The sequence below is a fragment of the Hyaena hyaena genome, unplaced genomic scaffold (assembly GCF_003009895.1).
Source record: "Hyaena hyaena isolate Hyena2069 unplaced genomic scaffold, ASM300989v1 scaffold_577, whole genome shotgun sequence".
Taxonomy (NCBI): domain Eukaryota; kingdom Metazoa; phylum Chordata; class Mammalia; order Carnivora; family Hyaenidae; genus Hyaena; species Hyaena hyaena.
In genome coordinates this window covers 124,289-149,603 of record NW_024081204.1, presented here as the reverse complement: position 1 = coordinate 149,603, position 25,315 = coordinate 124,289, and the positions used below count along the sequence as shown (strand labels likewise).

General features: G+C 38.8%; 1 protein-coding gene across 2 annotated transcripts in view; it reads right to left on the bottom strand.

The window, feature by feature from the left end:
* Positions 1–24,162, bottom strand: part of ZFR (zinc finger RNA binding protein) — an 84,201-nt gene extending 60,039 nt beyond the window's left edge. The window contains exons 1-4 of one of the 2 annotated variants that reach the window (XM_039256410.1): positions 24,055–24,162; positions 23,657–23,756; positions 2,895–3,177; positions 960–1,104 (exon numbers count right to left, since the gene is read on the bottom strand). In XM_039256410.1, coding sequence (XP_039112341.1) covers positions 960–1,104; positions 2,895–3,177; positions 23,657–23,756; positions 24,055–24,091 — 565 coding nt within the window. In that variant the 5' untranslated portion in view covers positions 24,092–24,162. Of the gene's footprint in view, positions 1–959; positions 1,105–2,894; positions 3,178–4,636; positions 4,658–23,656; positions 23,757–24,054 lie in introns of those variants that run through there. The other variant, XM_039256411.1, reaches the window with a different exon arrangement.
* Between the last annotated feature and the right edge of the window lie 1,153 nt (positions 24,163–25,315).

The following is a 25,315-nucleotide window of genomic DNA, read 5'->3' as shown; positions in this document are numbered from 1 at the left end:
CAATCTAACTTTGATAATTAACTAGGAAGTTCACTACAGATCAGTGTACTCACAAATCATTACAGAAGGAACCAGAAGAAAAAAATGAGTCATTATAAATAAAATTATTTGTATACCACTTTTAAGAGGCTAATAAAAAACAGAACTAGAAGTACCCTAGAGAGATATGGGTCAAATACCTCATTTACTAATAAGAGAACACACGTGAAAAGAGGTAAAAATCACTCACCCACATTAGTGGTAAAGTCAGTACTAGAAGCTAGTCCTACTCTTTCCTAATCCAAGGTTCTACCCACACTCTCACAGTTTTTCAAAGATAATTAAAATAAAGAACTGTCTACTTTTCTGAACTCAGCTGTTTTAAAAGTTTTCAATTCAATCTCTATTTTAAAAAATCTATCTTTGGGGCTCCTGGGTGGCTCAATCATTTAACCATCTAACATGATTTCAGCTAAGGCCATGTCATGGTTCTCAAGATCCAGCCCTGCTTTGGCTCTACACTGACAGCACGGAGTCTGCTTGGGATTCTCTCTCCCCCGTGCGCTCTGCCCCTCCCCCAATTGCACTCTCTCCCTAAGTAAATTTAAAACTACTTAAAAAGCTGGGGCGACCTCAAAGGGTCTCCACTAGTTACACAAAGGCAGGGAGCAATATATTCTGAGCATTTCTAGCAAAGATAAGAACATAGCCAGAAATTACCACCATAATTCCTTTTGTACAGCTTATTTCATAACAGGAAGAAAACTCTTAAGAAAAGGCCACGATTATGATCTGCCCCCGGGGCCTTCTCTCTCCCTGGTACTCAAAGGCCTTACAGCAGAAGAAGAGGATAACAAGGGTAAAACCTCTTTAAGTAATGTAACACAATGAGCTTCGATGAACTCAAAAGGGTACCTTCATTAAACACACTGAATATATTTCAGTAGTTTTCAATGAAACTGTATGCTAATAAAACCCACCTGTCTGATAGTAGGTTTCAGCAACAGAAGGCTGAGGCTGGGCAGCAGCTGCTACAGCGGCAGCCGTTGCCGTTGGTTGTTGGTAGTACTGCTTACTATCATAAGCTACAGCAGGAGCGGTGGATCTTACATACGAGTACGAGTCCTAAAGAATGGGAATGAAAGAAAATCTTCCTGTAAGTGAAGTGAAGGAAAACAAAAACTAACTACAGACCTACGTATAAGAATCAAATTCAAAACAAAGGGTGATCCTTTTGGACTTCAAATAAGGTCAAAACCATTTCAAGCAGCATGTTTTAACTTTCACATCAGAAAAAGCAGCATTGAAACATTTTTTAAAAAATGTTTATCTTTAAAAATGGTTCTCGGGGCGCCTGGGTGGCTTAGTTGGTTGGGCGTCCGACTTTCGCTTGGGTCATGATCTCGCGGTTGGTGGGTTCGAGCCCCGCGTCGGGCTCTGTGCTGACTGCCAGCTCGGAGCCTGGAGCCTGTTTCGGTCTGTGACTCCCTCTCTCTCTGACCCTCCCCTGCTCACGCTGTCTCTCTCTATCTCTCCCAGAAATAAAAAAAAAAAAAAAATGGTTCTCACAGTAAAGACCACCCGTGTGTTCTAAGCTTTGACTGCTCTGGCTTTCTTTTCATTCTTCTTTATTTGCCACTATTAATAATGTGAGTAGGAGCTTCTGAGTGGAGAGGAAGGGGAAACTCAGGTTCCAAGAAGAAGGAACACCATATATATGTAAGTCTCCAAGGCAGTGAAGATCAAGGTGAGCTGGGTGAATTCTGCATAAAGTGAGGATGAGGATATGCAGGTGGAAAGGCTGAAAACACAGGCAAGGCCCAGAAAATGGTGGGCTGCATATACTCTATTAAAAACAATAGAATTTATTATACTGTGTCTCTGGACATAATAAAAACAATCACACATGGCAAAAGGAATTCTGAGTTTAGTAACTTGCCCAATAGTAGCAGGAAAATACAAATATTATGATTCATATATCAGTTCATTACTTAACAAAATAAATTTATATACTTTAGAAAGAATACAGAAAAACTAGGCAAACTCTGGAAGGATCTAAGTCTAAAAACAGATCCTAGGGGAGCCTGGGTGGCTTGGTCAGTTAAGGGTCCAACTCTTAATTTTGGTTTAGGTCATAATCTCATAATTCATGAGTTTGAGACCCGTGTAGGTCTCTGTGCCGACCCTGCTTGGGATTCTCTCTGCCCCCTGCCCCACCCACTCTCTCAAAATAAACAAACATTTAAATAAATAAAAACAGATCCTAAAAGCAAACAAACAGAAAATGGGTTATTAAAAGGACCAAATTCAGTAAGTAGTAATTTAGTATCATAACGAACACAGTACTATAAAAGGGAATTAGATCTTTGTGTCCCCATAAGACTGAACAAAAGCAACTAGATGAAGTATGAGCAGCCATCAATTTCTGTTACATAGTAAGAAAGAATATGTTAAGCAGAAGAATATACAGGCAACAGATTTTCTGTCCTTGTTAAAGTTCAAGAAAACACTATGTCATCTATTTGGCCTATATAGCTTAGGCTCATGGTTATCAAAAGAGGAGACACACTCTGTGTTCCAAGTAGATGAATAATGCCATAATACAAAGAGCATCTTCACTATGTCTTCATGTTTCTGAAAACACTTTGATAATATTTCACCAATAATTAATGGAAAATATTTTTAATTAAAGCAGACACAGATATAAATTAGAGTTAAACGGCCTCAGGGGAATTATTAATATAAAACTCACTGCAAGGAAACTTAAATTACCTATGAACACACACACTCACTTCTATCATTAAAGGTAGATTTTGGAAGACCCAAGTTTGAAAGCACTGGCTTGGACATTATATCACACACTGTCGTCCCTGAAGCATGTGTGTCAAGACTACTGAGACCGGTAGTTTTCTTACCTGGTAGTTCTGTGTAGTAGCTGGGGGTGGTGGTGGCGGCGCTTCTTGTTGTCTCTGTGTATAACCATAGTCAGTCGCTGTATGTGCAGTGGGGTAGCCTCCATAAGCAGCAGCTGTTGCAGCAGCTGCAACAGCTACTGGAGCGGGCCTGGCAACTGCAACTGTGGCGGCCGCTGGTGCATAGGCAGCAGTAACTGTGTGAGCAGCTACTGGAGCCTGATGGACGGTGTAGCTAGCAACTGTAGTTGGATGAGAGTAGGCTACACCCGAAGCTGGCTGCTGGCTATATTGTGGAGTAAAAGAATAAAGACAATACAATTTAATGGTAAAATCTAAGAGTTTAATAAAATACAAAGCACATTTTCAAGAAATTTAATCACGGGCTACAAAACACGAAGTATTTGAACTCAATAAACCTCATCAATATCGTATTTGTTACTGTTGTATAATTTTTATTCCTTAATTTTCAAACATTGGACAGTCACACATACTATGCTTAAGATCATGGCATATCACAAAGCAGGGATGACACACTGGGGTAAAAAGCAGTAGTATTAGGAAGAGAAGAAAAATTGATGAAACTAGGAATTTTTAAAAATATTTGTTGTTTGCAAAGTTATTAATTACTGTTCTACAGTTAAAAAAATCTCTACAGTTAAAAGAAATCATGTTAAAAATACTGAATTCTAACTCCAATTACAGAAAACATTTAAAGTACAAACTATTACTCATTTGACATTAAGAAATACTTCTGATACCCTAGGGCAGTAGTCTCAACTGGGGGAGACTGTGCCCTCCAGGAACATTTGGCCATGTCTGGAAGCAATTTCTGATGGTCAAACTGCAGAGGAGATGGTGGTGATGTGTGCTACTGGCATCTAGTGGGTAGAGACCATTGATGTTACTTATCCTACAATGAACAGTACAGCTACCCACAACAAAGAATTATCCAAAGGATGTCAATCGTGCTAAGGTTGAGAAATCTTGCTCTAGGGCACAAAACCTACAACAGACTATGATTTTAGATAAATTACCCAAGTTACAGGCAGCGTTTTGTTACATACATTCATTTTTCTCTTAAAAATGTAGCACATGTGGCAAAAGGAGACCTAAGTCAGATGCTTTGCAATTATAACCATTTACAACAAGAGGCAAAAATATTTTTCAAAACTGTAAATCAAATAAATTTCCAGTTAAAGTTCTCAGAAAAAGGTTTTAACTTTTAAATTGAGAGTCAATGTCATATAAAACCAAGGCTTACAGTTGTTACCACATGAAAGTGTATTTGTTATTCTAACACACTTAGAATTACACTTGAAGTTTTATTATCAAGGCAGAAATGCCTTGTAAAAAAGGAAAGCCAACAATTATTTAGCTGACAGGTTTTAGATGACCATAAGTTTTAATATGAGCCGACAAGTTAAGAACAGCTAAGAAAAAAATACCTGACATAAGCTGAAGCTGCACTAATAGAGTGTCTGATTCATGGGTTATAGTACAGGGTATTCTTCACTGGTATGCACAATACCATACAAATATGGCATAGAATTAAAAGTTGGAGCCATCACATTTTAACCATATTAGGGAAAACACTGATAATTATAATGTATTCAAAGGGAATCAATATGAAGCTTTAAGTACGAGTATTATTTCACATAAAAAGTAGAGGACCTGGGAACATTCAGTCTAGAAGAGGTGACTGGGGAAGATATGAGAGCTGCCTTCTAATAGAAGAGACTTACTCCATGCTGCTCCAGAGAACAGAACTAGAACCAATGGATGGAAGGGTGGCAGATTTCAGCCCAATATGAAAAAGAAAAAAAAACAAAAACTTAGAACAAAGTCCAAAGAAACTCTTATAATTTATATTTGGAAGAGGTTTTCCACATTTTGATATTTAAAAATAGCTAATAATTTCTACATATATGACAATCAAAAGACAGGAAAAGGAAAATTTAAATAGTGGAAAATTGGTTGGGATTGACATTTTCTATGGATAATTCCACAGCCTTAAGAAAAAAAATGCCAATATCATATTCTACTTCTTCAAAATTCCTAGAACTGAGAAAAAGAAGTATATTTAAAATATAAATACACCAGTTCTGTGAAACTTGTATTTAACATTTACTGATAAAATTTCATACATTCAGACTACACTGCATAAAAGGGGTTTGTTTTTATAAAAATTCAGATAGTCTTGGACTCCTATACAGCTTCCATTCATCGCATTGCTCTTTATCACACTTCTTGGTCCCCAAAATTTGTCCTATAGGACAAAAAACAGAGTAGGAATAGAATAGGAGCATTAAGTCAACTAGGCAAGCAATTTGACTTATACTGCCTCTGATCCTTAAAAGTCCTTGCGACTAAGAAAGGAAGGACAATATGCTTTGGTTTAAGCCTACTGTTCCCTCATAATCATTTACAGTACTCTTATAGCTATGTGTTTTGGCTTGAACAATAAATCTTATAATCACCCTTCCTAGGAACCATATAAAAAGTACGCCAATACTTTTAGCAATGATCATAAAGTACATGCCTAGGGCTGCCTAACCTAACTGCTCTTGGCCAGATCATCTGGCCTGAAACTATATCCTCTACCAAAAGCATCATGACGAATGATAAGCTAGTCCTAATTCCCAGGGGTTTAAGCACTGTTCAAAATAAACATTCTCTGGTTTGTCATCTTAAACCCATCTGAGAAATTCTTTTTCAATTTGAAATATCCTTAGAAAAATTGCCTTTAATGTGATGTATATGACCAGCCTGGACCATACTAATTCAATTAAATATGTACTGGCTAAGTCTAAATAAGTAAGTAAATTTTTAAAAATTCAGGTAAAATCAAATTAGTTTAAGCAAAATTAGTCTCAGGTCAAAATATTTTAAACCAAGGGTTTTACTTAGTTTTGCAGTGTTAGAATAAAAGGTATTAAATCACATCCCTACATGAAATTTAAGACCTAACGGTCATTAAATAATTTTTAAAATAAAACAAGACAAGTAATCAAAATCCCAAACCTTGTCATAAAAATATATTTGTGAAATGAGAAGACTTTCATTTTCATTCAGGAGAAAAGAATCTTCTATTTAGATAATATCCTTTGTGAATAAATTAAGTCTAATAAACTCCAGTCAGTTTTAAACCAGGGCAAACTAAATAATAAACCACAAAACAAACATATAAAAATATGTGTAAGCAAGGTTAAGAAATACTTGAAGAATCAGATATAAAATAGGTATTTCTCTTGGGGGTTGAAAAAGAAAATATTTAGGGAATTATTAATATTAAAGAGTATTAACACTTTTTATATTCTTGGACTTAAATTGGAGGTTAATGGCCAGCTCTCCCCTTTCTTACCAGAAAGTGAAACCAACTGGATTCTTTACCACAACAGCTGACCAAAATCACCACAGTTGAAGAAAGCCTACTATAAACTGCAAAAGAAATAGGACTGATCCTGTAGAAAATGAATTATCTCAAGGCAACAAACAAGAATTTTCAAAAACTCTACTTTGTATCCATAAAATAAGTACTTTACAGTCTGGTAGAAGGTAAAGTTGAGGGATATAGACAAGATAAGGATATGAAAACTAGAAAAGAGAAGACAATCTAGAAAGTACAATATCCAACTGAAAAGAATTCTGAAAAGAAAAAAGCAAATGAAAGAAACTAAGAAATAGTATTTCCCATTCTGGAAGGGAAGCACATATTTTCAAATTTAGAAGGCCTACAGAGTGCAAATCTGAAAGAACTATACCTAGAGACATCTAGCATTTCACAACACCTCAAGGTTTAAAAAAAAAAAAAAAATCAAGTCTCCAGAAAGAAGAAAAAATAAGTCAGCTGCATACAAATAAATGAAAATCAGGCTTTTACTGATAACACTAGTGGCTAGAAGACATAAACTAATGTTTTCAAAATTCAAGGGAAAATGATTATTAATACAAGGTTCTGTATCCAGCTAAACCATCAAGACAGAATCAAGAAGATTTGACATTTAAGAACTGAAAGAGTTTACTACCTATATATCCCCCGCCCTCCCCCGAAATAACATGAAGATGTACTTCAATAAAATATAAACCAAGAAAGAAATCATGAGATCCTATAAACAGTGAATCCAAATCCAGGAGAGAGGAGAGCCCAGGTCAGCAGCCGTGCAGCAGACCAACAAAAGCAAGGAGCTTAGACTAGAAGTAAAAAAAAAAAAAAAAGAAGGATAGAGGTCTCCAGGATAGAGATATCCAGGAAAACAGGACTGGAAAAGAGAGAGTAGACCAGAAGCCTGGAAAAATCTTAAGATACAATCAAGGCACCAAAAAGATGGGGGGGTGGGAGGGGGTGAGGTAATGAAATACTTCAGCAAATATGAAATTGCTCAAGAAAGGCATGATCCTGGTTAAAAAAAAAAAAACCACAGTCAAGCAATTAGCAGGGTGTTAAAGAAAAAAAAAAGCAAACATCCATTTGAACTTGAACCTAGGAAGACTGTTCCATTAAGTGGTACAGGGTTGTAAAAATGGAACACATAAGAAATGATAATCATGGAGCACCACCACTGGGCTCCTATTTACAATCATAAAATAAGAAAAGTTTTGCTTTAAGTTTCAGAATCAACCTAAATTACAGAAACAAACTATGATTGCAGAATATAATGTAAATGTTAATCGTTAATCACAAGTACAACTACAACTAAGTTGGGGGATGGGGTGGGGAAAGAGGAAAGGTAAGGCACCAGAGTTTCAAGATTCTTTTCCTAAAATAGAGAGTACTGAGATACTCACTACCTTTGATAGAAATGGAGTGCTGAAGAGAAATAGGCATATCACTGAATTTGGAAGGAGAAATGAGAAGCATGAGAGTATGTGCTAAATCCTAACTACGACTGTAGAAAAGTCAAAATATAATGCATAAAAAACTTGATAAATTAAGACACAGAGAAGCATATGATTTCGTGATAATGGAGGTTAGAAATAAAACCAGAATGTACTAAAATTAAGGGTCTCTACAAAGTGGAAGTGGGAAGAAGGGAGAAGGAAAATAAGGGAATTTTCTAATTAAAAGCCCTACTATACCATTTAATTTTTAATTACATATTACTCTGGGTTGGGGGTGTATGAAAGTAAAATATGCCTAATTTCTACATTTCTGGCCTCAAATAGGCCAGTTGGGTATACAACTCTGAGCCCATTTTTTAGCGTTTTCAAGTTCCATCAATATGAGCTGGCTATTATACTAAAGTTATACTCACTACTGACATTAAAACAACTATGTGTACCAATGGCTTGTCCATATAAGTGGCATCTGGTAAAAGGGAAAACATTTCTATACCTCTTTTTTTAAAGTTTTTATTTATTTAAGTAATGTTTACACCCAACGTGGGACTCAAACTCACAAATCTGAAATCAAAAGTCTTAAGCTCTTCAGATCAAGCCAGCCATGCTCCTCTCTATACCTTTTAATTTCTATACAACAGTGATTTTCAAAATGTGATCCAAGGACTACTAGGATGTAGGAGGTTATCCCTTTTTCAATTATAGATTGTTTTAATTTAATTAAATCCAAACAATTTATTGCAATGATTTATAAAAAATTTTCTGTAAAAATGTAAAGCAAGGCCTCTTGTCTCACTATTTCGGGGGGACAGTAATATAGTTATTTTTCATAAAGAAGTTTGGGGTTAACATGTACTAATTTTATTCTCATTTTAATTTTATTTTATTTTTTTAATTTATTTCTGAGAGAGAGACAGCATGAGGACTGGAGGGTCAGAGAGAGAGGGAGACAGAATTGGAAACAGGTTCCCAGCTCTGAGCTAGCTGTCAGCACAGAGCCCGATGTGGGGCTCAAACCCACGAACCATGAGATCATGACCTGAGCCGAAGTCGGACGCTTAACCGACTGAGCCACCCAGGCGCCCCTATTCTCATTTTAAAATGACTTACATTTTTAAGTTTTTATTTATTTTGAGAGACAGAGAGAATGAGCAAGGGAGGAACAGAGGAAAGTGAGAATCCCAAGGAGGCTCCACTGTCAGCGTGAAGCCCAATGCTAGGCCTGAATTCTCAAACCATGGGATCATGACCCGAGCCAAAACCAAGAGTCGGACACTTAACCAACTGAGCCACCCAGGTGTTCCAATAAATATTTTTTAAATTTTAAGACAGTAAATATTAATATAACCCACATAAAGAAAAGCTCTTTGGGGACTTGAATAATTTTAACTGCTTGAGGGGTCCCAAAACTATAAGCTTCAAGAACCACCATTTTATCATACAGAGCATTAACTTAGAGTCTATAATGGTATTCATCATTCATTTCCCCACTCTTTAAATTATACCTTTAAACAAAAATATTTCCTTCTATTTTGTAACAGGGAAACAGTTCTGCAGGAAAATGAGCAGTGCACACGGTCAGAGCCCCAGATCTGTTGCCTACAGCTGCAAAAACCCTATCCAAGGCTCCAAATCTCCCACTTTACCTAGTGTACTGCTCAACAAACATCATCTTCTGTGTTAGCAGACATGAAAGACATTAGGAAGCAATGGCCTAGAACTCTAGGACTCCCATAAGAACCAGCACAAAAGGTGAATTAGGAAAAAGTCCATTCCCCCCCCACTTCTTTTAAAGATTTTTTTTTTTTTTATGTTTATTTGAGAGCATGCCTGGGTAGAGGAGGGACAGAGAGAGAGAATCCCAAGCAGGCCCTGCCCTTTCAGGACAGAGCCCACACTCAGGGCTCTTGGGGCTGGTTCCTACAAACCATGCGATCATGACGTCAGCAGAAATCAAGAGGTGGACACCCAACTGACAGAGCCACACAGGGGCCCCTATCTCCTCCTTTAAGGGAAAATCGTAAAAGAAACTTGACTATCTTAGTCTTGGTTCTGGGTAAAGTGGAGAGAAGTCTCCCCCGACAATTAAATTAACCATAAACCAGGGGTGGGTGCCTGGGTGGCTCAGTCGCTTAAGCGTCCAACTTTGGCTCAGGTCATGATCTCACGGTTCGTGGGTTCAAGCCTTGCATCGGGCTCTGTGCTGACAGCGCAGAGCCTGGAGCCTGCTTCAGATTCTGTGTCTCTCGAAAAGAAATTTAAGAAAAAATTAAAAATAAAAGTTTAATCACAAACCAGCCTTCCCCTAGTTTGGGCTCTGGAACACACAATCTCTTGACTAGGAACACTCTAAGCTAAAAAGTTCATTTAATATCTTTCTGGGCTGATAGTGCTTCCAGATGCCACAAAACACATTTTCCTCTCTACTACAACGTTCCAAGAAACAGGAGCTCTCAATAAAAACGCCACAACAAAATCCATAAGGAAACAAGTTACTACGAGCAAGAGTTTGCAGAATAAAAAAAAATTTGAAAAGACTGTAAGTATTAGAATTATTGGATACAAAATATAAAATAAGTACACTAAAAAGAGTAAAAGAGACTATCAAAACTAAGACCAAGGACCAAGAAATTGACCAAAAACAACCAGATGAATTTTTAAAAGAATGCATTCCAGAAATGCAGTATATAAAAATTATAATCAGAAATTTAGAAAGGCATTACGTAACTGATTAGACATGGCTGACAAAAAAATTTTAACTTAAAAATATATCCAAAATTACTTAGAATACACAGAGAGATGAGGTGAAAAATATTAGAGGTTAAAAGACAAGGAGGGAAGAATAAAAAGTGGTAAGTTATATCTAAGTAGAGCTGCAAATGGAGAAAAAGGAAACACATCTAAAAATAATGTCTGGGATTTCCCAAAATTAATGAAAAGATAACAATCCTGAGATTCAAGAGCCCCAGCAAAGACAAAGAGAAGCACTGAGGGGGAAAAAATTGCCTAAAGAGCCTAAGTGATGACTTCTCAAGAATGAGAAAGGTGAGATTAAAAAACACACACAACACACATAAAAACTAACTCGCAGACGCATATTAAAGGACATTTTTAAGGATATCCTTTAGGAAAAAAGAAAATGATCTCAGAATAAATAAATGTTATGTTAAAAAACTGGTAAATATAGAGTGCCTGGGTGGCTCAGTCATTTAAGTGTCCAACTTGTAGTTTCAGCTTAGGTCATGATTTCAGGGTTCCTGAGATCAAGCCCCGCATCGGGCTCCACATTGACACTGCTGAACCTGTCTGGTATTCTCTCAAAATAAACTTAAAGAGAAAAAAACGGGGGTGGGGGTTGGTAGGGGCATGTAGGTGGCTTAGTTGGTTAAGCTGCAATTTCAGCCCAGGTCATGATCTCTCTGTAAGTTCGAGCCCCACATCAGGATACATGCTCAAAGTTCAGACCCTGGAGCCTGCTTCATACTCTGTGTCTCCTTCGCTCTCTGCCTCTCCCCCATTTGTGCTCTCTCTCTCTCTCTCTCTCAAAAATACAGTTAAAAAATTCTTTTAAGTGGTAAATATGAACATAAGTTTAAATAATCACTGACTATGGGGCACCTGGGTGGCCAGTTGAGCCTTTGACTCTTGACTTCGGCTCCAGTCATCTCATGGTTCGTGGATTTAAGCCCCACACCTGCTTGGAATTTTCCCTCTCTCTCCACCACTCCCCGACTTGTGTGCTCTCTCTCAAAATAAATAAACTGAAAAAATATAATCACTGACTATATAAAATAATTGTGTTCAACAAGGACTGGTTGTGGGATTAAAACAAACTAAAATATTGTACAATAATGGCACAAAATCAGGAAAGGATTAATATTAGAGCATTTTAAGTCCTTATATTGTTTAGGAGGGTAAAGATAATGATTAACTTTAGACAGAGTGAACTATCCATACTAAATTTCTAGAGCCACCACTGTAAAACAGACACAGTTTAATACTTGATGTTGTAAATAAGAAAATGTAGACTGCTTCTGTCACTCACATTATTGAATGTGTTTTTTTCTCCCCTGGAAAACATACTTTATGTGTGTGCACATTATTTTTAATTTTGGATAAAATGGCAAAATGACTGATAGACAACTAACATTTTTTAAAATGGCATTCAAAATACAATTCGATCTTTTCATGAACCCAAATTTTAACGTTCAACACTGTTGGACTTTTCTATTTTCTAGGTCAAATTATGGCATTTTATGTATCTACCAAAGTACTGTGAGATTCTTCTTTAGATTTAATATTTTACAATGTTGACAAGAGATGCAAAATTAAACTTCCTTATAGAATCACTCCAAAGACAAACCATCTTTATTCTGTATACCTAATATTATAAATATATTATATAGCTTTTATATAATTATACTATAGGTCATGTTCTCAAGATTTTTATAATGCTATTAAAATAGTATCATAGAATTTTAGAAGAAATTTAAATCTCTGCTGAAAACTAAAATAAAATAACCAATCCTATAACTTTTACTAACACGTTACCCTAGTAGACCACAAGAAGCAGGGAGTAGTTAAACATCATATGAAAATTGTTAGTTTACTTGGGATTCTTAACTCACAGTATTTACCTTGGTCTATTGGACCTTTATGCACTTTATATATACACATATTTTTTTTATGTTTGTTCATTTATTTTGAGAGCAAGGGCAAGCAGGGGAGGGGCAGAGAGAGAGAGAATCCCAAGCAGCTCTGTGCTGTCAGTGCAGAGCCCAATGTGGGGACTTGAACTCACAAACTGTGAGATCATGACCTGAGCTGAAACCAAGATTTGGACACTTAACTGAGCCACCCAGGTGACCCTGCTCTTTTTATATTTTGGAAGTGATTTAACAAATTATTCACACAAGATTAAGGGATAATTTAAAAAAAAAAAAAACTTATTAGAAACCCAAACTTTTATTCCCTATGTTCCTGGTTTTAAAATGAACCATGTTCTCTGAACATTAACTGCTCATCAACTTTCATGCACAAACTACAACATTTCTATTTTGTAAATGTGGAATCCAGATTTCAAATAGATCTCTAGTGAGTTCTAATTTATTACTTGTGGCTCTTCCTCCTGCACCTGAACTGTCAAAGCACAATGCTTAAAAAGTTTTTTTAAAATATTTGACAACTCCATTTTTTTAAAGACAATCATCTTCCTTGTTCCATAATTACAAAACATTTTCAATTTTAAGTTTGGAATGATCAATCTAATCAATCTTTTCCTTTCTACACCATCAATTTCCTTCTGATTATCTTTGAATACATATGTACCTTCAGTATCTGTCCACTAATGAATCTTGTCAAGTGAATTGTGGTATATAAACATTACAAAAACATGAAAGAATTCTGCCACATACACTTTTAGGAAATTGAGATGTTCAAGATCTTATCATGGAAATATTTACATAATGAAGTCCTTCCTTCTGACTGACTAGATGAGAACATCATATTTACTTTTTTTTTTTTAATATTTATTTTTTGAGAGTGTGTGAGTGCACTGGGGGCTGGGGGGTAGGGGTGGGGGAGGGATCCCAAGCATGCTCTTCACTCTCAGTACAGACCCCAATAAGGGGCTCAAACCCATGAACCATGAGATCATGACCTGAGCAGAAACCAAGAGTCCTATCCTCAATTGAATGAGACACCCAGGAACCCCTACCATATTTACCTTTTAATCCTTAGAGAAACTTTTTCACTCACTGATTCCAGACTTAAAAAAAAAATTTCACCTAGGACATTGTATCTAAAGACTCAGTCTGAGATTTTGCTTTTACAATCAAATTAACTATCACCATTAGTCTAGAGTGATGCTATTTCTTTGCATTCATGTTATTTATCTAAAAATTGTGAAATATTTTCCTGTGTTAATTTTCTTTTCAGAGTACGAACAACCTGGAATCCTCAACTATGCTGAAGGGCAAAACTAAAAGCCAACTATAATGATAGTGTCTCTACTTTCTTTCATAACTTCTTCAAAGATGCAAAGATGAGGGCAATGCAATCAATGTCCTCCATTTTTCTATCATATTAATCTTAGTGTAGCTAGGAATAAGTGACAAGAAGAAATAATTCCTAGGATGATGAAACAGCAAAATGTTTCAAGACAGAAAAATAAAATCACTAAAATCCCATATGGTAAATCTCAGACTTATAAAAAGGACCCAATGGATCCATACAGTATAGTAATTGCAAGATAAAATGAATTTTACTCCACTTTTAAAAATTAAGCCGATTTTCTTTGGAAGACCTCTAAAAACAAACAAGTCATGAAATATCAATCCTTTTAATTGTTTGTAAATAGAATTGCTCGTAAAGGAAATTCACCAACTATCGGGTACAATAAAAGTTGATGGATACTCTAAGTTAATTAAACCAAAGTGCCCTGTAACTTTCTAAACTGTAAACTTTCCAAAATGTAAAAAATACATCCTTCAAAAACACATTAACATTTATTCAGTGAAAGATATGAAGAATTACACTAAATAAAATGAAGAACAAAATAAAACTAGGGTGCCTTGGTGCCTAAGTTTAGTGACTGACTCCCGATTTTAGCTTAGGTCATGATCTCACAGTTCATGGGTTCAAGCCCCATGTGGGGCTCTGTGCGGACAGTGTGGAGTCTGCTTGGGATTCTCTGTCTCTCTTTCTCTGCCCCTTCCCTGCTCATGCTCTCTCTCTCAAAAAAAAAAGGGAAGAAAAAGCTAAAAATAGGCTCCTGATTAACAGATCAATTTTTACCGTCAAGTGTTTTACAAACTTACCAGTATTTTCAGAAGTTTTTTTCATAAATGTAGATAAGGAATTATAAATGTGTACAATAAGATACTGAAGTTCTTAATAAAACTAGGATAACCAGATATTCTAAAAGTAGTAGGCAGCCAGTGAAGATTTTAAGCAGAAGAGAAGTGTGACTGAATTTACATTTTATGATGAGTATTCTGTTTACAGTAAAAAAATGGTTTGGAACATACAGAACTCGGAGAGTGAGAGAAGCTAGCCATCTTCATAATCACAGCACTTTGCCCTCACCTAGATGGTTACTGTTTAAAAGGTCTTTGTGTTATTTTTCCTATCAAAAAAGTATTAGATTTCTTCAAATTTCTTTTCAAGAACATTCTTTCCCATGCAAAGCTGGTTACCATATCATTGTTAATGCATTTTATACAGTGTATATTTTCCCAGAAATAAAACTATTAAAATTTTTATTTTCATTTCATTGATCTTCAAAAACAGTGCTTCCCAATACTTTAAGCCTCTTTGATCTCTAGGGCCCTCAAGAATTTATTTGAATACTACATTAGACCACAAAACCTTTTTTTAGTTTGTTTTTGAGCCCCCAGGACTAAGATCCAAGGTGTGTGGACAGAAATGCAGGTTTCTAGCAAGGATCCAGGACACAGGGAGTGAAGTTCCCCCACCCACTCTGCAGTGAGGCTGAGATGCGGGGAGAAGGCCTTTCCCCTCCTGAACACTGTGCGTGCCCTACTTATTTCTTGCTCTGGCCCTACCGAAACACAGATGTTTCCCAAGTTTGTAACCATGGCTTTATTTTTTCTATTTTTCTCTCATTCATTCAAAAATCTTTACTAAATGATGTATGCCAGGCATTGTACGTTCTCTGGTTTCATCCACACTCAACAACTAAATGGGGCATCACTACCATATGATAGCCAGACTTCTACTACCAACCCTTATCCCTTTCCTAAGCTCCATTCCAAATGTCTACCGAATATCAGAGCTAACATTGATGGGGATATGCAGGGACTGTTCCCAACATTTTGCAAATACTATGTCACTGAATTCTCAAAACAACACAACAGAGAATGTAGAAGCCTTCCAGGATGCTGATAATGCTGTTTTTGTTTTTAATCTGGATGCTGGTTATACAGGTAAGGTTCAGTATATGAAAGTTCATCAAGTTATACTGTGCAGTTTTTCTATATGTTGTACTTTGACATAGTTTTTTTTTTTTTACAAATAGTTTATTGTCAACTTGGTTTCCATATAACATCCAGTGCTCATCCCAACAAGTGCCCTCCTCCATGCACATCTCCCCCGTCCCCCTCCCACACCCATCATTCCTCAGTTTGTTCTCAGTATTCAAGAGTCTTTCATGGTTTGCCTCTCTCCCTCTCCCCCACTATTTCCCCCATTCTTCTCATACTTGGTCTCCCCTTAAGTTCCTCCTAATCCTCCTATACGTGCAATCATATGGTATTTGTCTTTCTCTGCCTGACTTATTTTGCTCAGCATAACACCCTCAAGGTCCATCCTCGACACAGAATTTTCTAAAAAGCTCAATCCTAGGAAGTAGTGAACAATATTATCTCCAGTTTAAAGAGAACGCTTAAATATCAAGAGACTGCCCATAGTCACATGGCAAGTAGTACAGGAAACCAGGATTCAACTCAGATTGTCTGACTTCAAAGTCAATCCACTCTCAATCATATCAAGCATCATACACTGCTGTCCTGGCTCAACACGTTTCCTTTTTCTAAAGTGATCATCCTTCAATTTTCAGAATGAAAGACCACGAAAGTGTATCTCAAACTCCATAGCGAGAATCCTCCAATTCCCCATTTTAGTATTGCATTAAAACTCAAGTATGATCATTGTCATGGCATGGTTATTTGCAGGTATTTATCTGTCCTCACTTTCATCCCACAGAAGTGTAAACTCCTTGAGTGCAGAGGCTGCACATATTGTAGATCTTCATTAAATGTTACGTTACTCCCTAAAAATGTATTTTAATATACATAGTATATAGGAAACTAGTATTTTAAAAAGGCCAACATAATCTTTATTTTACTAATATGTCCTCTACTAGCATGAATTGAAGAGCTGCACTGTACATAGCTTTCACACAACACTAAGAAATACTATACTCTGAACAGCGACCCTAATTCTGAGGAAGGAGTGCCAAGGACAATTAATGGCCAAGCATACTGCGCGCGCTGCACACCTTTAATCATTTAGCTAAGTAATTCTAACATACTTTGTCAATTACTACACTTATAAGCCCATGGTCTGTCTTCTGATTAACATGATGGTATACTTCCGAAAAATTATTTCGCTGATTTTACAAATATGTCCATTTAAACAGCTCTACATTATAATCCAACTGCTCATAAGCATCATTTCTATCTCTGGGATCTCTATTTTATTTCAGTGATCTATTTGTCTATCTCTGTACTGATAACACCACATTCTCCTGTTTAATAATGTTTGGGTGCCTGATAATATAAGACGTTGTCATATCTTAAAAGACTGTTATGACTACTTTTGGACAAACACTATCTTCACTACCAACATTAGAATCTCTTTATCAAGTTAACCACCCCCAAACTGTTGATTTTTATTGGAATTTCATTAGATAGATTACTTAAAAGAAAACTGATAACTTGATGGTATTTTTTTTCACTCCATGAACCCAGTACATCCTTATTTATTCACATACTCTTTTATGACCTTTATATCCTAATGTATTTTTTCCTTAAGTGTTTTGTACATCTCATTAGTTTTATTTCTACTTAAAAGGATTTTGTGGCTATATTAAAAAAACAAGATTTAATTTGAAATTTAATAATCTAACACAATATTGCTGAAACAGGAATGCTACCAATTCCTGCCTGATTATAGTTTCAGAAAATTTGCTAAATGCTTATTATTTCTCTTATTTTTGTCTGTTGGTTGCAAATAAAATAATTATGCTGCTTGCAAATAAAAAATTTCTGGGGTGCCTGGGTGGCTCAGTCGGTTAAGTGTCTGATTCTTGATTTTTGCTCAGGTCATGATCTCCAGGTCAGTCATGAAATTGCACCCTGGTCAGGCTTAGTGTGGAGCATGGAGCCTGCTTGGAGTTTTTTCTCCCTCTCTCTCTCTCTCTGCCCCTCCCCTGCTCATTCTCTGTCAAAATAAATAAACTTAAAAAAAAAAATTTCCTTCCTTCCCCCATTAAAATAACATAGTGGCGGGGGGAGGGAGAGGGGAGCACCTAGGTGGCTCAGTAGATTAAGCATCTGACTCCTGTTTTTGGCTCATGTTGTATTCTTACATTTGGACACTGAGCCCTGCACTGGACTTCCCACTGACAGCAGAGTCTGCCTGGGATTCTCTCTCTCCCTCCTCTCTCTCTGCCCTTACCCTCCCTGCGCATGTCCTCTCTTAAAGTATTTAAAAATAAATAAAATAGGGGCACCTGGGTGGCTCAGTCAGTTAAGCATCTGATTTCAGCTCAGGTCATGATCTCATGGTTTGTGGGTTTGAGCCCCGCATCTCCCTCTGCTGACAGCTAGCTCAGAGCCTAGAGCCTGTCTTCGGATTCTGTAACGCCCTCTCTCTGACCCTCCCCTGCTCACACTGTCTCTATCGCTCTCTCAAAAATAAATAAAACATTAATAAATAAATAAATACAGTGACACAAATTGAGGCCCACCAACTGACATTCAATTACCTACTTTTAAAACATTTTACTTTGAGATTATGAAACTTTATATATTAAATGCATGAAAGACATCAACTAAGGAATTCCTTTAAAAACCCTTATAGTATTATTCAATTATCTATACTTCATAGAAAACTAACATTAGTAAAATGCCTACTGAAAATCAGGACCAGCGTACGAAGTGTCATATTTAATCTTCACCTCAAAGAAGGTTAGGTGAGGGAATAGTCTCAGAAAGATGAAAAGATCTGGCCAAATGACTGATAGGCTAGAGCTGGGATTCAAATCTGAAGTCTCACAACCTCCACATTCATGCTCTTACCATTAGAGTATACTGTAAAGCAGTTTATAAAAGCACATTCGAGCATACACCTTAAACATTCTCTACAGGAATATTTTGGTTCACACTACCCTTAAGACTACTATTAACATAGACAACAAATATCATCAATGTAACAGCAGCAATCCTTTTGGAAAGAAAATTTTCATCGTTTCAAACTCACTCAAGCATTATGAATCCTAAACTCTCTGATTCAACAATGAAAGAGCTGATATAATTAGCAGTTGAAGAATTTTTTGTAGAGCCAGTAAATTTCCATCACCATGATTGGTTTCAAAAACCCGTTCACCTGGTTTTTCACCTTCTCAGTTAAGGATTACTCCTCTTCTACCTTACTAGTGTTACTCTTATTATTTCCTCAAGAGAGTATTCTTAACACTACATTCAAAATAAAATAAAAAGGAAGGAAAAAAAAATCATCAGCTATCAACCTACCCAAGTTATCTCAGTGATGTGAGGAGATACTTAACCTTTAGGAACAGATATACTAAAGAGATCTCAAGAATCAATGATGAGATGCCTTCTTTTGAATTAGCAGATGCTTAATTTAATGTCCAGATGATAGTCAAATCCATTTAAACGTTTATCCTTTAACAACATTTACTAAGAGTCTAAGAATATGGGGGCAAAGTAATTATTTTATATCTTTATACAATCTCTACCCAAAAGCCTTTAAATTCGATAAATACTAGATTTTAAAAGGGTAAAAAAGTTACCAAATGATTTTTTTCAAATAGCTAACTTTGAGTTATTCAATGATACATTACGAGTTATATATAGGACAAAGAAAATTAGTTTAATTAAGTAAAAGCTAAAGATGTAGGTTATTCAGGTAACAAATAGCTTGATTACATAGAAAGAGGACAAGGAACTTTTATGTCCAACATGTTTCTAAATAATAAAGGGAGGGGCACGTGGGTGGCTCAGGTCATTATCTTGTGGGTTGGTGTGTTTGAGCCCTGCAGAGGGCTTCTGTGCAGACAGTTCACAGCCTGGAGCCTGCTTCAGATGCCCTGTCTCCCTATCTTTGCCCCACCCACCCCCTCTCTTTCTCAAAAATAAACATCAAAATTTTTAAAAATAGTAAATAAGTAAAGGGAAATTGACTATTTAAAACTCTCGAAGAAATGTTTATGTCCTATTAATAGACTATAACAAGATTATATTATTTTATATATAATACACATACATTATTTGTATATTACACACATTTATCTGTATATGCCACAAACCCCTTTCAAAGAGTAAAACCTCCTATGAGAATTTCTGTAAAACTGCCAATGAAGGAGTAAAAAAGTGAATTTTGACCCTATGTAACTATTAGAAAGCTTCTTTTCCTATTGAGAATTATCTTACCCCACATTCTTTGCCACACTAAGTCTTCATAACTGTTGAAATACTTTTTTCCAAGATTACAAAATTAGATTTATCTGAAAGTCTCTCTTCTCAGACAAAAAAGGTAACTCTCCCAAAGTAGGTTACCTACCCAACCAAGTCCCCTTTCTGCCATGAGGACATCCTATTTTTTCACTGTACTTCATATCTGCTTCACCCTGTGCTCCACAAATTAATACTACCAGAAACACATACGTATCAACACAAAAATTAAGACTTTAAAATACTTTGATTTCTTCATTTCTAATGGTGGGGAAAGAGCAAATGAAAGGTCAAAAAATGAAAAGATTTTATCTGCAAGAGCGGCTAATGGGCATAGTAGGTTTATTCACTGGTCTTAAAAAAAAATACAGAAACATCCAGTAGCTGACAGAACATGTAGCACAAAGACTGAGTAAATGCTTATCACAAAAATATTTAATATGCATTATGAAATAAAAATTTATTTAGAAGTTAGCAGTGAGAAGTAGCAGAACTTCTAGCCTTACACAGCTATAACCATCCTGATTGTAGTGTACAATCAGGATGAAATGTAAACTTAGGTTGCTTTCAGTTATTCGTATTCAATGACAGTTACTTGTATTTGATTCAACACTCAACGTCATCCACAAGTATATGCTAAAACTTCCCCAAGTTTGCATCCTTTAAATTAAAATAAATAATAGAAACTAATAAAAACTTGCAAAGTAAGCCTTGGTCTTCCATGTCTAAAAGTTACATTACAGTAATTTCTAGACAGGAAAATTAACATCATCACTGCATTTTTTTTGCATATACTTTTATTATTAATGCTATTTATCTTCCTTGAGCTACAGGATTTGCATTATTGGACCTGATTTTTGTCCATTAAAAGCAACCAATTTTCCATGTACTATGTCTATATGCATGGATAGAAAATATTAGTTTTGCTGACATACACATAAATAAGTATAGTTAAAACAACAGTCTTTCCTCATTAGACATATAAATAAGCAATTTCGTAATTTGGATGGTTGTTACAGTTTACTGAAACTTGATGAGCTTCAAAGCCAATGTAAAAATTATGTACAGAAATTCTGTACTACTTTTGTATACTGGGATAAAATACATACAATTATTTTACCAAAAAAATGATTAAGTGGGGCACCTGGGTGGCTCAGTTGATTAGGCATCCAGCCCTTGTTTTTTGGCTCAGGTCATGATCTCACAGATCGTGGGACACAGCCTGGTTTGGAACTATGTGCTGACAGTGCAGAGACTGCTTGCGATTCTCTCTCCCCTCTCCCTGTCCCTCCTTTCCCCCCACCTCTCAAAATATAAATGAATCTAAAAAAAAAAAAAAATTATGTATCTTTAAATTAGCATTTCCTCCCCCAATTTTTTTAACATTTTATTTTTTAGATACAGAGAAAGACAGAGTGTGAGTGGGGGAGGCGTAGAGAGAAAGAGGACAGTATCTGAAGCAGGCTCCAGCCTCTGAGCTGTGAGCAGAGCCCAAAGCGGGGGCTTGAATCCAATAACTGTGAGATCATTACCTGAGAAGTCGGATGCTTGAAAGACTGAGCCACCCAGGTGCCCTTCCTTCCCCATTTCTATCTGTAGGTTTGCACTAGAAAAAAATTCAAAACTACTAAAGAACCCACTCTATTTTCAGTAAATACTCCCCAAATCATTCTGTCCATAACAACAAAAATACTGTGTGAAACAAAATTTTTAATGGTTAAGTACAGCTTTGTCTAGAACACATAGTACTTGGTAGCACAGGATTTATGGCACAGATGCTGATTAGCTATCTTGTTTCCCAGAAAAAGAAAATGGCTTGTTTTTCTTTTCCTCTCTCCACAATTATTCGCTCTAAAAGGTTTTTATCAAAGTAATTGACACTTTGTTAGTTGCTGAATTACCACAACTTAGAAGCAAAGAATTTGTTAGTGTTTGAAAAGCCCCAAGATTTTGCCCCAATATTTGTCATCTCAGTCCTTTTTCTGGAATGTCTCAAGATAAAACAGATTTGTAAAAATTGCCACATGCATTTAAGAAATTCAACAATTATAGGGGTACCTAGGTGGCTCAGTGGTTAAGCATCCGACTTTGGCTCAAGTCATTATCTCAGGGCTTGTGAATTAGAGGACCCCACATAGGACTCTGTGCTGACAGCTCGGGTGGGGGGGAGGGCCTGCCTTGGATTCTGTCCAAGAGATGGATTCTGTCCATCTCTCTGCCCCTCCCCCCCACTCTCTCTCAAATATAAACATTTAAGAAAAAGGAATTCAAATACAAAAATTTAATACCAAATTTGTAAATAAAATGCACATTTACACATTTAACACCTCTTAAAATCAGTGGGTCTTAAGTACTGTATACTTTAACTGGCAGCAATTTTCTTCGGTGGTATATAAATAAGTGCTGTCTTAGAATTCCATGAAATCTAGCAACTTTCTCAGAATTACAAGCTTTTACCCAAGAAGACAGCCGAATATCTCATTTCACAAATGAGGAAAATGAAAGCCTAAATAAACGATGTCCCCAACGACATAAAATCAAGAGGAAAAAAGACATGGAAGGCAGGTTTTCTGATTCCCAGTGATGCCCTTTCCATTACACAACCTAACACCTGAAGTTAATGAGATGAAAAAACTCCCTGGATTTAACCAAATAATATAACCTCTCTCTCTATAGAAAGCTGGTCACTTAAGGAGCCCTGTAGGTTTATGGCCTGAATCTGAAGAGGTCTCAGACTGACTCAAAAGCAACAGCGACCACCAAAAAAAAAACAAAAACAAAAACAAAAAAAACACAAAAAACCCTAGCGTGCTGTTCTCTTTTGATAAGCTATATAATGAACTACAGACACTTCAGAAATTAGAGCTTCCCTTAAGGTAGAGATTTCATTGGATGCATCACCATGTCAGTACAATCTCACTGGACACCCCCCCTCCCCAGGAGAAAGACCCGCTGGGGGGAATTGCTACCACCCCCCACCCCTGGCCTAAACCCAATAGTTAGAATAAGGCCATGGATTCATTTATCAGTGCTAGAAACTTCGCACATCCTTTCCAGTCTACCAACTACAAATTCACAGGTGGTTGGTATGTTTACATCTCTCCCTGGAGGAAAAACTGAAGGAACCCGAGGTAGTGACACCCGCGGTTTGTTTGCAGGCTTCGAGAGGAGGGACAGGAGGAGCCGAAGGAGAAGGTACCCGAGAAAACGACACGTTATCTTGCTCAGGGGGGCCTCAGCACTGGCGCCCGGGAGGCGCCGCGGACCAGGCCGGTGGGCCGCGCGACTCGGCACTCCCCTTGGCCCACCCTCCCCGTACTCCAGGCGGGAGGGGGCTCCGAGGTGGGGACTGGACCCGCGGGGCGGGGACCGGGGGGAGCTCGGAGCCCCGGCCTCGCTTCCCTCCCTCAGCCGGCCGGGCGGGGGTGGCGGCAGGGCTCCGAGGCCGCAGGAGGCCATTTTAGCTGCGGGGCCGCCGAAAGCCCCGGCGGCCCTCCTCGTCCCAACACCTCGGCCGCCTCGCGCTCCCGCCCCCCACCGGGGGCCGCTCCCCGTCGCGGGCCGGATGGGGCGGGGGAGGCCGCCGGGCCCGTCTTGGGCCGGGACTGGGGGCCGCCGGGCGGGGGCCGGCGCGGGGGCGTCGTGTCGGCGGGATCGGGGCGGAAGAGCGAGCAGAGGGAAAGAAGGGAGAGGGCGGAGAACCGTTACCTATACTGGGCCGCAGCCGCCGCCGCCGCCGCCCCGCTGTGGGTGAATCCAAAGTAGTTGCCGGTCGCCATTTTGGCATCTTCCCCCAGCCGGCTGGGCACTGCGGCGGGCACGGAGAGTCGGGTCCCATGGCGGGAGGAGAGGCGCGGTGGGGCAGAGACGCCGAGGGAGGGAAAGGGAGAGAGAGAGGCGCTGTGAGAAGCCGCCCTCGCCGGGCCGGGGCCAGGGCCGCGGCCGCGCCGCCTCCCCCTCCCGCCTCGCACTCCCTCACTCACTCGCACGCCCCGGTGGCGGCCGCCGCCTCCTCCCTGGAGCCAGCCCCAACCCCCGCGCCTCCCCGCGGCCCCGGGCCGGGGAAGGGGCCGGGCAGGGACCTCGGCGGGATACATTATACTCACCATAGGTGAAAGAAACTACAGGGCATATGGGAATCATGGGCTCGGGCTGCTGCTGCTGAACTCTGAACTCTCACCCACTGCCTCCCTCCTCTGCCCCGCTCCTCCTCAGCGGAGAACAGACCGCCGCCTCCCGCTGCACTGCGCAGGCGCTCGCGCGCTCGGCACCCTGGGAGCTGTAGTCCCGGTCGTCTTCGCGGCTCCGGCGGACGCGTGCCGGGGCCTCGGCCGAGGCGGGCGGGGGAGGCTGACGGGCGAAGGCGGTGGAGGACGGGCCAAGGCGGTGGAGGACGGGCCTGGCCTCCGCCAAAGTGGTGGTGACTGCGAAACGCAACAGGGGCGACAGAGGCGCGTGCGAGCAGCGTCTCGCCCCAACGTGGGGGTATCAGGGAGAGTTCGGAGAGAGTGACGCCTGTTAGCCTTCTCTTAAGTCTTACTTTTCACTATTTCACTTTTGCGCGTGTGCTACGTTCTCTACCTTTTAAGTCCTCGCTTTTGGACTTTTAATTAGAATTTGCGCCGGACTAATTTGGATGCTTCCTTAATTCTTTCCTTCCTGTTTCTCGTTCCTTAGCCTCCTAAGGGAGGGAAAGCCAGGGAAGGAGAAGAAGAAATGGTATTCGGTTGAGCTGGAAGCACACCCAAAAACACCGACTCCGGATCACCCTCTCCGCCCACCTTCACCCACCCCCTGAGTCCTTCAACATACGTTGAGCCCCCCCTCCATGTGTCAGGTAGTCATGGAGACGTATCAATGAAGAAAATGTAGACCCTTGCACGCATGGAATTTACCTTCTGAGGAGGGAGAAGGATGGTATCAGACAATCACAAATAACGTGGTGGGTGGTGATTGAGGCTTTAAGAAGAAAAGTCAGATACAAAGAGAGAGGAGGAAGGTGCTATTTGATGTAGGGTGTGGATAGAGCCACCACCTGAGCAGAGCCTTGAAGGTAGACACCAGGAGGAAGGACAGCAAATGGAGGGTCCGAAAGCCAAGTGCTCAAGAGCGGCAAGGAAGTTAGTCTGACTAGAGGTGAGTAATAAGGAGACAAGATCTTCAGAAAGGTCCCTGATAGGGATGCCGGATATTTCATGGTAAAGACAGAAGACTGTTCTCTCCCATGCAAGCATCTCTTTCCTCTCTCTGCGTTCTCTCTGTTTTCTCTTCGCTTTCCCAGTTCATTTCCAACCATTCTCTTTCCTCTTACAGTCCAATCTCTGATCTGTTTTCTCCCACCTTACCGCCTTCCTGCCTCCCATTAAT